This window comes from Perca fluviatilis, chromosome 4 (genome assembly GCF_010015445.1).
Source record: "Perca fluviatilis chromosome 4, GENO_Pfluv_1.0, whole genome shotgun sequence".
In the NCBI taxonomy this organism is placed as follows: domain Eukaryota; kingdom Metazoa; phylum Chordata; class Actinopteri; order Perciformes; family Percidae; genus Perca; species Perca fluviatilis.
In genome coordinates, this window is record NC_053115.1 from 13617254 (window position 1) to 13631198 (window position 13945).

Here is a 13945-nt window from a genome sequence, read left to right on the forward strand (position 1 = left end):
AGAGAGAGAGAGAGACAGAGAGAGACAGAGAGAGAGAGAGAGAGAGAGAGAGAGAGAGAGAGAGAGAGAGTGCCAGCCTGGAACTCTTTGAAGAGTGAGGATCTCACAGGAAGGGCAGATAGGTCACTTCCTTTCAGACTTGGTGCCTGGGGAGAAGAAGTGTGATGGCAATGTGTTTGTGTGTGTGGGAGGGGGCTGTTTGGGAGTTGTACGGGGGTGTAGAAGACTAAGCACAACAAAGATTCTTTAAAAAAGAAAAACAGAGAAGGATGAAAAAAAGAGAAAACACCTTTTTTGCCATACAATGGTTTAATGGAATTTGGTTTCTGTGTCAAATTCTCATTTGTTGTATTAAACGCTCCATCATGATCTGAATGTCCTGACTGAACTGTTTCCTCCCGCCTTCCTCTTTTTCTTTCACTTTCCATCCCTCCTGCCCACCCTTTTCTACTTGTCTGTCCATTTTATTTTTTCCAGTCCCCCCTCTGTCTCATTCCCTCCTGGGATGTTTCTTTAAAACACACACATTGTGTGTGTGTGTGTGTGTGTGTGTGTGTGTGTGTGTGTGTGTGTGTGTGTGTGTGTGTGTGTGTGTGTGTGTGTTCTGTTTACATTAGCTGTGGCTGAGTGGCCAAAGCTAGCGCAGTAACAGGCTGTCAATGTGATTTATGAGCACATCACACACTGTCTGAGCCTGCCAGTCACACAGATGCACACACATCCACACACATCCACACACACACATACTGTAGACAGACACTCATAGACGGGCACCCACATGCACACGCACACACGCACACATCTCTTGTGATGGTCAGAGTCACTTCATTAAGCTGACTCCTGACCAGTCCCAAATGCACCGGCAACACACACAAACACTGACTCAACATACACATACATACTCTTTCTTTCAATGCATCACTTCCTCACAGACAGGAAAGTGAGGAGGAATTGCAGAAAAGAGGGAAAAGGGCAAAAAGTCACAGCCACTCAAGCACAAACACTCCAAAAGGCAAAAGACAGATTTTCTGTTCTCTCCCTCCTTCCTCCTCTGACTTATTTGTCTCTTCCTGTTCTCTTGTTTTCTGGGTGCGTTCAAGGCCTGCTGGCCTCTGAAGTTGGCTAAAATCCTATTCCACACCTGGTCTGCCGAACACTACTCTGACCAGTATCAGTTTATAGGGTAAGAGACAATTTTCCTGGCTGATGGCTGGTTATCTCACACCGTCAGACAGGCTTACGGACAGTACATAAATGAAACACAACCCTGCCTCAATATCTGACAGTACCTGCTTGACGAGGAGAGATACGAGAGTTGACTTAAAAGGTGTTTTTTGGTTTTGATTGATGGCTCGCGGAAACGGAAAAACACTGACGGCTAGAAATGGCCTTAGTCATATCAGCTGTATGCAGCTCTGTGGGGAGGCATTTTCCCTCAAGTGTATGTGTTTGTGCAGTGAACCGTCATACATCAAAGCCTCTCCCTCTCTGCATGTATGTGTAGCTGTGTGACCAGTGTTTGCACTTGTCTAGTTGTTACAGGACAACAAACCTGAAAACTGGGACAGCCTCAGAGAGAATAGAGAGTGGGGAAAGCGATTTAGACACCCTCTCAACATGCGAGTCAACCACAACTGGTTTGCTTTGGTCACGGTCGAGTTGGTTGACCGCTGTCGGAGAGGAGGTTGTGTGTGTGTGTGGGGGGGGAAGAGGAAGAGTAGGAGAAATCTAGGATGTGTCTCCTCATGCGTTTATCAGAAAAGTCTCATGAGGCCCTACCCTTAAGTCTGTCTCCTGCATGGCCCTCTGTGTGTTTGGTAATTCTGGTGAATGAGCATTCATGTGACAAAAAAGTCTCTGTTATACACATACAGTCCACACATGCACAAACAGGCACATACACACACTCTTGTACAAGCAGGTTACAAAAGTAGTATTATCTGATCAATTGAGATCCTCTTTGTTGTGCCACGATGTTATCCTAGTTGATCTTCTGATATCCTACTGTACCACAGCGGTGGTTAAACCTGGTACAGTGTGTGTGTGTGTGTGTGTGTGTGTGTGTGTGTGTGTGTGTGTGAGAGAGAGAGAGAGAGAGAAAAAAAAAAAAAAAAAAAGAGAAAAGGAAAGAAAGCAAGGAAAAAAAAAAAAAAAAAAAAAAAAAAAAAAGAGAAAGGAAAGCAAGGGAGGTTCCCAATGCTGGCGGGGGTTAATTGACAATTAAAAGAGTAGCAGACCCCTCCTACACAGAGATTTCACCTCAGGCTTAGAGCTGAAGGCATGCAAATGAATACTTTGGCAGGGTAACATATGGCTTAGCACAGAACTCCTGCACTGCCTCGACATGGCATGCTGGTGGAAGAAATTAAAATCCATATTCACTAATCCTTGCATTGAGACAAGCTTGTACAAACAACAATACTCTGGACCAAAGGAGGATAAGAAGAGAGCAGGGAAAAGAGAGCTAACATATGTATCCTATATATTACACCCTTCATGTGATTTTTTTCTCCCCTTCTGCTGGCTCCCATGTCAACCACTTTTAATGCGTTTAAGGGTACTTCTGTACTTCAGAGTATACTTGAGCTGAGTGAGCGTGTACGTGGTGAAGTTCACCTCTTTTGCCGCTTGCTTCCCGGCCTGCTGCTGCTGCTGCTGCTGCTGCTGTTGCTGCTGCTGCTGTTGCTGCTGCTGCTGCTGTTGCTGCTGAGTCAGAAGCTGGAGATGCAACTGCTCCTGCTGCTTTTTGTAGTACTCCTGTAACTAGAGACAGCCACAGAAAGAGGCAGGCAGGGGGAGAGGAGATGGAGAAATATGAGGCGAGTGAGTCACAACACAATTTGTATCAACCTCAACAATACCGCAGTCATCCAACAGTGAAACGCCCCACTATAGTCAGACACCGTAACTTGAATGGGAGTCTCAAGGAATGCAGTTGCTTTCTACTCCTCTCAGTGAAGGCCGCAGTTTATTCTTGTGGCACTGTGCGGTTCATTGACAAACCACACACAACAAGCAGACAGATCTGACAAAGACTGTCGAACAATATTATGGAGCTATTATGGTGTGTCAAGTTGTGTTGTAAGGTGATTGTTGTGTATGAAAATGCTACTGTACTGCTGCTGAACCTGCTTGGATTATTCACAAAGAGTTCAAACGCTGTATATAAGGATCTGACTGTGGTCAAGAAATACACCTGCACACTTGCAATGCATCACGCAAAGGAGAAGCTTACATAAAATATAGAAAAAATTTGAGAATCTCACACACACACACACACACACACACACACAGTCTGCATAACTGACCTGCCTGGACTGCGTGTGGGCGCATACTGGCCACCAATGTGTTCATCTTAACTAGCATTTTCTTTTCTGGACTGAACTAGACTGAAACTGCCAAATGGAATCATTTAAAACTACAGGATTTAGTATTGCAGATAATTTATGGAAACACACGCACATGAATTCATGATTCACATATATTCTCAAACACACACACACACACACACACACACACACACACACACACACACACACACACACACACACACACTGTCTCCTCTGACTGGCCACAGCTTGTCTGTTTGTTTGAGTTACTAATCACTAATTTACTCAGGAAGCTCCATTTAGATTCTAATCTTGCTGAGAGGAGAGCAAGGCGGACAGGAAAAAATCACACTGACCACAGTGTATGTTTGTGTGTCTGTGTGTGTGTGTGTGTGTGTGTGTGTGGGAGGGGGGCTATCCTCTTGAGAACAGCCTGTACATGTGTCCGTCGGCAGTTTGTCTTTGTTTCATGGTGCGTCAAATGTTCAAAGAGGCTTTTCAGCAGAGAATGACTTCACAGTGCAGCAGTTGTTTCAGTCTCTCATCCGTCTGACCCTACAGTGAACAGACTACACACCACTGCCCGTCTTCACCACACAGTCTTTATAATGTGATGGTCCTGCTCTTTTTTGTGCAGACTATTTTACATTTACAGTTCCAATCTTATCCCAGCCATAGTTTCAATTTTGCATAATTTACTCTGCTTGAGTACAATGACATTCCTTCTTGTCCCTAATTTATTTTAAATGCAGGGCTCATTCCGTCTTGCTGCTATTTCTTTTCTTTTCCATCTGTCTCTCCTCTCTTTTATCGCTCCTTAGGCCGAGTTAATCTCTCTTTTCTGCATCACTAGCCCTGATCGCCTCCTCATCACACGCACTCTCACACACACACACACACACACCACACACACACACACACACACACACACACACACACAATTAAGTGATAATTAAGGTCTTTTTAATGATTTGATTCAGTGGCTCTGTGCATTAAGAGTATGTGTAAGTGAGGCACTCACCTCTCCAGCCTATTACCATGACTTTAGTGAACACACTAAGAAAGAAAGGCAGAGCAGCTGTAGCATAAGTAAAGGTTAGAGGAAACTTAAAGGTTAAAAAACACACACACACACACACACATGCACGCACGCACGCACCCACACAAATCCACAAATGAGTGCCCAGTGCAGCAGTGGGCCGTAAACCTTACTTACACATTCTTACACAATGCTGTATTGCCATGGGGATATGAAATTTAATGCTTCAGTGAATGATATGTTGGTTGATTGTTCTGTATGTGTGTGTCTGTGTAAAAGTGCCTGATTTGCAGATATACACTAAGAGCAAGTCCATACTGTGGTTAATTAAGTGGGAGAGCAATGTTAAACTCAGTGGTTTTAATAGTATGTGTGTGTGTGTGTGTGTGTGTGTGTGTGTGTGTGTGTGTGTGTGTGTGTGTGTGTGTGTGTGTGTGTGTGTGTGTGTGTGTGTGTGCATTATCAACCCCTCTCCCAAACTCCTTTTTTTTAGAAAAAAAGAGCTGGTGAAGAGGTTCTTAGGCATCTGCATGTCTGTTTCCAGAAAGCCAGCACATTTCCCGTATGATCCATGTTGTCAGATCTTCCCACTGCAATTTATACTCGCCTAAAGCTACCACTCCTTATTAAATCTTGCCTGCGTGTGTATGTATGTATGTGTTTTCTAGACATCCCCTATGCCGTAATTACCTCTCTATCTCCACTCTGTTAATAGCCCTCTTCACAGCCTTTACAAGGTTGCGTGTGTGTTTCGCGTGTGCAGGTAGGAGGTCAAAGGTTGGTGCCGTTGAGTATTTGACAGATCTTTTGCAGATGAAGAGTGTTTATTGGTTTGTGTCGACATGGCTACCCCTCTCTCACCTACCGGGCACCAACACACACTCCTGAATCCCAAAGATTCACTGGGTGATGCTAAAAAGTGTGAGCGTGGATGTGTGCACATTTGTGCCTGCATGCGCATTCTCCAAACAACGATGCTAAAGAGGAGATACTTGAAATGACAATGTGTGTATAAGTGGATATGTGGATCTGCATTTATCTTCAAAGATCTCTGAGCATTGAATAAGATACAATCACGCCCAGTGTGTGTCAGCGCCTACTAAAACAGACACATCCAAACATGCTGGCCTGGGACCAGGTCCAACCAGAGTGTGTGTGTGTGTGTGTGTGTGTGTGTGTGTGTGTGTGTGTGTGTGTGTGTGTGTGTGTGTGTGTGTGTGTGTGTGTTTGTGTATGTTTTACCTGCTGTAACATTAAAGCCTGCTGTTGCTGCAGCAGGGCCTGGAGCTGAGGGGGAGACAGGATCTGTTGCATCTGCTGAGGAGTGATCATCTGTGGACTCATCATAGCCATGGACACAGGCACCTAAAGACAGTACAGCACACAGACATTTTTAGATTATTCCCACTTAGATACTTGTTTGCAAAAGTAGGACAACTCAATCAGTGGGCTAAGCTTTGTGTAAAAGGGCCCAGCCGGCACAGCGAGCTTTAAGCATGACTGTGCCTGCAACTGAATGCTCAACTCAAAACAAACAATGTGAATGGAGGTTGTACAGTATACTGGTATGGACAGGTAAAGTTAGAGAGGTGTGCTGTCTCTTATTCTCTGTTGTCAGTCAGTGCTAAGAAAAGCTGGCAACATCAGACAAAGATAAATAGACAGACGCATCACAGCACACACATATTGTTGACACTTTCCTCCACAAGGCTGGCATTGTATTTGTAAAAAAAAGAAAAGAAAATAAAACTGGCAATTTCTGTGACAACAGGCAGATTAAAGGACAGATATGCAATCTCACTATAAAATATAAAATCGTATCTCCTTTTATAAACACACGATTAGGACTGCCTCCAATTCTCTTTCCACGCAGTCAAGCCTGGCTAAGAAGAAAGAAACAACAAAGTGGCTAACTGATGAGATGTCTATCTCATCAGTTAGAGCTGCAGGCAGGCAAAGACAGAGAGAGAGAGAGAGAGAGAGAGAGAGAGAGAGAGAGAGAGAGAGAGAAGAGTAGAGAACTGAGATAGATGTGGTTACTCTTGCAAATGTGTTGTGCAAGCATCCTTATTGCACATGCATTGTACACAGATGGGCAGAGATGCTAATCTGATGACAAACAGTGCAAAACTAACCAAAAAAAATCAGAAACAGACACTCACACACATGCATAAATGCAGACTGAATATATAATAAAAACCACAGGGACAATCCTGCTGACTAAGTGCTTTTGTATTTATTTCCTGAATTAAGGTTTGAGAAAACAATAAGAGGGATCAAGATACAGAGCAGACAATGAGAGATATTTAGGAAGAGAAAGGGAGTGAGATTGAGTCCGAGAGCTGATATTTCCTCTCCGTTTACAGGCTGAGTCTTCCCTGCCTGCCTCAACATCAATAAACTATACTGCCTTCTCAATACAAATAATCCTGTCGGTTAAGAGGGGATGGCTGTTTTACAGAGAAATATAAGGGTGAGTTATCACCTCTGAAATTGGCCATTTATCGATATTCACTCCGGGGTGAAATATCAATCTCTCTCATGGCCAAACTGTGTGAGTCTGTGTGTGGGCTTGTGTGTGTGGGCTTGCACAAGTGCCAGTGTGTGCAGAGCTCTCTTCAGGGCAGTCTATCTTCTCACTACTTCCATCACCATGGCAGGTAGGGAGGGTGATGGGAGAGGGAATTGTGCAGTATAGGGAGCAAGAGAGGAGACAAGCTATACCCCTGTCACTGGTAAAGAGGTAAAAAGCTGATTTGACTTTGTAAACAAGATTGGCCATAAATACTAACACTCTTTTACCCACCTGCCCTCTGTCTCCCCCTCCCTGCCTCTCTTCTTCCATCCTTCTCTGTCTCTTTTTCTCTCTGTGTGTCTGTCAGTGGCCCCACACTCTGCCTTTATCAAAGCAGGCTTTCCGAACTAACACACTCCCAGCAGCATGTAACGGCGAAGGGATGGAGAATAGGGTTATGTAGATGAATGAGCTGTAGCGCAAGAGTGTGTGTGTGTGTGTGTGTGTGTGTGTGTTTGTTTGAGCTGAGGGAGAAGAAGAAGAAAAGACAAAGTCAGAGTGGGGTGAGGCAGGGGAAGGGTGGTGTTGTGGCAGTTGGTAAAGGAACAGGCAGAGAGGATGGGGTGGTGGGGTGTAGCGAATAGGGTGGGGGTGGTGATGGGTGCCGCTTGGCGTCATGCCAGCTTGCCCCCGCCGCTGGGCCTTGTCAGTCTAAGCTGCCAAATGAAAAGCTGTAATTAATTGCTCTTGTGCATCCCATTCTTCCTCCTTGACAACTCATACATTCTATTTTATACACACCGCCATTGACATTTTCAAGTCACAGGCGTAATAATTACTGGAGTTATAGCATTTTTTTTTTTTTTTTTTTTTTGTGTATATTGGCTTACACCTATTAATCACGCTTCAGCCTGAGAGCGCCGCCACAAAACAAAAGCCTCGCCATTAGCGATTTGACGGGCCAGGACAAAAGCCCTTCACAATGCAGAATTATATTTTCATTCGGCTTTGTCTCTCCTGGTGAATGATTTCTCCCCTTTCATTGGACTGTGAATAGGGAGAGTCTGAAAAGCCGGGCGATTTGAAGTCAGCCATTTATTAAATGCATTTAATTTTTCTTTCCGCTGTCGTCCCATTTTTTTCTTGTTGCATGTTAATTTAAAAGAGAGAGATGCGTGGTAGATTACATAGTGGGAGAGAGGTGAAGCTTGGGGGGAAGTAAGTGGAGGGGCGAGCAGAGAGACGGGAGAAGGAAGGGTATCATCCACCCAGTGGAAGAAAGGAAAGGAGACAAGGAAGGGACAGAGATGGGGGGAAGAGAGAAAAATAATGGTTGAAAAATAAAAAGATGTGAGACAAAAGCAACCCTAACCAGCAGGTTTGTTGAAGGAGAAATGTGGCCTGGATCTTAAGATGGTTGCGACAGCAAAGACACACAAATGCAGGTGAACAATCGCACAATCCTGTACAGAAGGTGTTATAATATGAATAAATATGAAAGTTGAACCACCAATAACAGTAGGATTTTAAAACCTAAGATGTCACTCCTTTCATTAACATGCAAGAATCAGTCGTATGTGCAAACACACACACACAAACAAACATACACACACACACGCACGCACGCACACGCACACGCACACGCACACGCACACTGCTGAGGGGGTCGGGGGCTGACAGAGGTCAACCCCTGTCTTGGAAAGAGGGAGCTGGGGGTAGGGAGGGAAGGAGGGAGGAGAGGAGAAGCGAGAGACAGCCTTGTCGTTTACAGAGAGTGGAGGAGTAATTAGAGGGGTTGTTTGAAGAGGGAGTTTAACTGATTAACAAAGGAAGAGAGGGAACGAGGGAGTGCCTGAAAGATGGGAAGGAGAAGGAGGAGAAAGGCATGGAGTCCCAGAGGAGTGAAGAGAGAGATGGAAGGGGGATGTAACTTGCATTTCAATGAGCCTTCATCGCTTTCTCCTCTCCTCCCTTGATGACTTTTCATTCTAACGAGGAGGAAAGCCCCACTTTCCATTTCAGATGAAACCTCGGGAAGAGAGGAAGGAGGGCTATCTGATATTAAACCAGCATGCAGCTGGGGGAATAAGCCCAGTGAGGTTCAGCACCATGTTTATATAGAGACGGGCTGGTGATATGACTGAACTTTGGATTTCACACCTTGACCTTCCTTCTAATTGAGATCTCTGACTACAAATACACCCAAAACGCAGCATCCTTAACAACCACTTAATTATGCACACCAAATTGTGACATTTAAAATAAACAAAGATGCTGAAGCACACAAACCATGTGTTTCTAAAAGAGCAACATCCAGCATGCCCTCAACAGATACATTTACTGCTATTCACCTCATGCTAGCTCAAAAATGCAGCCAGTACGTGGTGTGTGTGTGTGTGTGTGTGATGGCAGTAAGTGGTGAGAAGAAAAAAGGCTATAATCAGAATCTAAACAGGCTCTCAGTCTAAATGATGCGGGCCCTGCCTCTGGGTCTATGGGGACACGCAGGAGAGAAGGATAATTGAAAAAATGACAGAGGAGAATGCAGGAGGAGGAGAGAGAGGCTGACACAGACCTCATCCCCTCCTCCTTCTCATCCCCCTCTTCTGGTAGGAACAAACCCCAGCGCTGTTTATCCTTGAAAAACACACACACACATACACATACACACACACACACACACACACACACACACACACACACACACACACACCTAGATGCACATAAAAACTTGTCTTTTGTCCACTCCATAATAAATTGTTAAAATTAATGTTTTTCTGGCATTTTTTTTCTTGGATGCCACTATTGCCACAAACTTCTCTTTTTCTGATTGGACAGTGGCAAACGTTTGACACATTAGCAACAGTGATAGAAAAGGGAGAAATCTGTGCTTATTCATGCACATGGCAACTGCATGACCCTGTTCTGACACTGTAGCTGCCTGCAGGCTGGGGGGTAAATGACAGCCTCCCGTTTAAAATACAGTCACCACTGCGCTGGCTGTGTCTTGGTGTGTAAAGGCTTTAATGATGGAACTCTTCTCCTTCTTTTTTTGTTTATTCACCAGCTATCATCACTATCGCTCCTTACCCCGTTTCAGTCCCTCCAGGTAAACAGCCTGTCTGTGCTCATCATGCCAAGAAATGAAAGGAGAGCATGTGGGGGTGAAGGAGGTGTGAGCGAGGAGTGAAGGAGAAAAGCATTTGAGTGGAAAAAGAAATAGAAGGAGCGCCCACTGTGCTGAGAGCGTTGTTTGGAGCTCAGGGCCTGGCCTCCACTGGTAGTAAAAGGGCCCCATTGTGTGTGGTGAGTACCCCTCCTCCAGCTAATCTGCAGTGGGGCCAGGGGCCACATTACTCTGGGGGGAACTGATGAGCGAAGCCAGGTGGGGTTGAGGATGAGACAGGCATCTTACCGCTTCACATTTTGCTGAGTAATGTTTGTCTGTCTATGAACAAAGTGTGTGTGTGTGTGTGTGTGTGTGTGTGTGTGTGTGTGTGTGTGTGTGTGTGTGTGTGTGTGTGTGTGTGTGTGTGTGTGTAAGCTGGTGCCAAAAAACATCTCAATGTGCCAAAGGAGTTTTGAGTTTTATTGAAACTTTGTGTGTGAATTTCTATCTACAGTATTACTAATTCCCTTTACATCTCGTGTATTTTTGTGCAAGCCACTACAGCATGTGTCGTACGCCAATGTGGCAGAATGCAGTGTTTTTATTAGCTATTTAGTGAATTGCACATAATTCTGCATAAAAGCTTTATGTTGCTAAAGACATATTGTTAGTAAAAACAATGTATCACCAAATGTGGGGATTTTGAATTGTTCAAGTAGTTTTTAATGGGTTCCTCAACTTCTTAAACTGAACAAACTGATTGAAAAACAGTGGATTGTCTGAACAAAGCTTGACATTTTGGAGATATATATTCATTTATTTTTGAGCTGCTTTACTGCCGTTTATTACATTGTTTGCGAAGTTGCTCACAGCTGGCAAACATACTTTAAGCAATAAGGTAGTTTTCACATCAAATACTATCATATACTGTAGATATATATTTATATTTGGCTTTTGGCAGCTTTCCAAAAACAAACTGAAGTGGAGTTAAGGTGAGAACAAGGGGGCTGGGATGAAGGTTGGAGGATGGATGACTGGTTGTGTGAATGCATGAATCTAAGGATGGATGAATAGATGAAATGATAAAGGTGTGAGGATAGTAGAGGTACCTGAGCCCACAGAGGAACGCAGGCTGCTGAGAGCAGCGAGTTGGGATCTCAACTGACCTATTGCTGAGCTGGGCCTTGTCCTATACTCATGCAGAAACACGTCCTTATACACGTACACTATGCATAACACTCAGCTCTCCCTGACAGGGGTCAGACAAATGACAAAAAAAAAAAAAACGTTAGAAAGGACAGTGAAAGACCAGTAACTTCAAGTGGAAAATCCTCCTCTTCTTCCCCCCCTCACTCCCTCCCTTCTTCTCCCCTCGTCCGCTGCCTCCATCTATCTAACGCCCCAGTGCTTCAGAATAAAAATGACAACACATTTCCAGAAACACACACACGGACACACACACTCAGGGCATTTCATTGGGAAGTGTGAGAGGCCGTTATCGACCATATTTCATTACTGATTTCACTCATGTTTCAAATCACAAAATAAGAGTTTCACACTTCAGTGGCCAGACCCAAACCTCTCCTCTCCATCCTTCCCCTCTGTCTGTCCACCCCTCTGCCCATAGCCAAACCCATTCCACTGGCTGCTCAACCTCCTCCTATACACCCTTCACAAACTGTCAGGACCCCATACTAGCCCCTAACACACACACACTAACCTACACACATGCGCGTGCACACGCAGCCCCAATTCCCTCCACATCAAATAAGAGAAACTGCCAACTAAGCACTTTCATTGAGTGGACAAAAGGAGTGCTTTGGGAAAAACACTTTGAAAGGAAATAAAAGGGAAGGAGAGAAGGAACAGCTTCAGTACCGCAGACTCTGGGGGGCTAAACAATCATCTTTCCACATACTTTTGTTGATAAGTTAAAAGACGTTGAACCCTGCCTCAGAATCCGTATGTTTGGTAGTTTTAATAAATCTGTAGTGATCCAAATAAGGCAGCTGGGGAAGGCAGAAAACTATTTAGTGGCATATAGAAAATGGGTGAATTACTGTTGTAATATTGATTTAAAGTGTTTTCATTGAAATAAACTCTGCTTTAAAACTGACATGACTCAGTTTCTTTCTGCGTGGCTCCCTCTCTTCCTCCATCCCACTGTGCTGGTGCCAGCCCTCTTCAGAGAGCAGAGAGGCAAGCTAATTAACATATCTCTAATGAGTCTTTTCATTTTTTTCCTAATTAAACGAGCTCCTCAATAATACATGAAAACAGGACACCACGCTATTCAATTACATACGTATGGGCCACAGCCAAGCACGTGCGTTAATCTGTACGTGTGCATGCCAAGTGGCAGTGTGTTAAGTGTGCCAGGCGTGTGTCTGCCAAGTGGGTGTATACAGTATGTGTCTGCTTGTGCCCTCCCAGTGTATGAGCGCCTGCCAAGTGTGTCCATTGTAGAGAACGTGTGGCAGGTCATGGAGGCATGGTACGCATCCTGCTGGGTAATCCCCCAATTGGCAACTGTCTGCCAACTGTGTGCCCACCAATTCACTCAGTGGCACGCTTGCCACGACCAATTACGGTATCTGTGGCCACTTATGTGCAAGACCTACTACAAACACACACCTAAAGAGTGAAATTATCCAAATACCGCAGAGGGTATGGACTCCATACAAAGTAATGGCCTTTTTCACATTCTTATTCGGGAAATAATTTGGTTTAGCCACATGTTAATGCATGCCTTGCTTATGGGAACATTAGCAGTAGTTGATGAATAAGGACATAGAGTTACGACTATCGACTTTCCAAGCCAGTACAGGATTCAAACCTGTGATTGTGTGGTTGTGCATGATTTTTCATCTCTTACCTATGTGTTAACAATTCTCAATTTATTTTTCCTATCCTATGTTGAGTAAACAACCATAAAAATCTAGTTTAATTATTAAACATCATACAATAGTGAGCAACAGACCAACAAGACCATAAGCATAACAATCTTTGTAACACATCCATTAAAAATGGCAATATTTCTCCTATTTCCAGATTTTAAGTCATTATATACCAGCATTATTAAGTATTATTTCTGTCTTAGTAAAAATGTGTTGCTAACGTCAAATTAAAAACCTGTATAGTTTTGAATCATCAAACTCCCAAATAATTCCTCATACTACTCTGAATATTGTGCTATTCAGCAACTGTAGCTACATTTTTGTTGCACACAATCAATTTTTCTTGCAATTGCCTGTCTAGAGACTTGAGCTATTGTCTAGGTTCTCTTGAATCTGACACATGACAGTGACACACACACACGCAAGCAAGCACGCACACACACACACACACACACACACACACACACAGAGTGGATTGATACCATCTCACACAGCCAGCCAAACACAGAGACCATCTCGGAACAACCAATCAAAAAGCAGATATAATCTCAGAGTTTCTTTTTCTTTCAGCTCAGATCCTCCCTTCTATTATAAATAAAGAAAAGAAGAGAAATACGATGGGGAAGGGGGGCATGGGGGGGGGGGGCTTGTCAGCATAGACCAAGGCTTCTCCAGAGAAGTCAAGACACGAATAGAAGTATTCCCGCTCTCCCTGTCTGCCTCTGTCGTTCTCCCTCAGAGAGAAGGGAAAAATCTAATTATCGAGCTCCTAAAGATCTCATTATTGGCTGGGGCTCATTTGCATGTGTGAGAGCAGCCCAGCAGGAACCAACCTGAGGACGGCCATTTTGTGCCTGATGTGAGCCACTGTGTCACTGTACAGTTGTTTACTGCCACCTTCAGAAATGTCCAGATTAAATGTCTGGCCTTCACTCACTCCATCGCTCACTCACCCTCTCTATGACCGACGGATGATTGCTTCAATTACAGCAACTGAGTGCATTTGCTGCGATTTAAAAATGATCATAAAACTGGAAATTACAGTAATTAAGAGAT

The 13945-nt window shown here is 44.1% G+C and overlaps 1 protein-coding gene across 4 annotated transcripts in view; it reads right to left on the reverse strand.

Annotated features, from left to right (window-relative positions):
• Nucleotides 1-13945, reverse strand: part of foxp4 (forkhead box P4) — a 92637-nt gene that overhangs the window by 25285 nt on the left and 53407 nt on the right. For 3 of the 4 annotated variants that reach the window (XM_039797854.1, XM_039797855.1, XM_039797853.1), the window contains 2 exons: nt 5611-5733; nt 2617-2763 (listed from right to left, as the gene is read on the reverse strand). In XM_039797854.1, the coding sequence (XP_039653788.1) occupies nt 2617-2763; nt 5611-5733 (270 nt within the window). The remainder of the gene's footprint in view (nt 1-2616; nt 2764-5610; nt 5734-13945) is intronic. The other variant, XM_039797856.1, reaches the window with a different exon arrangement.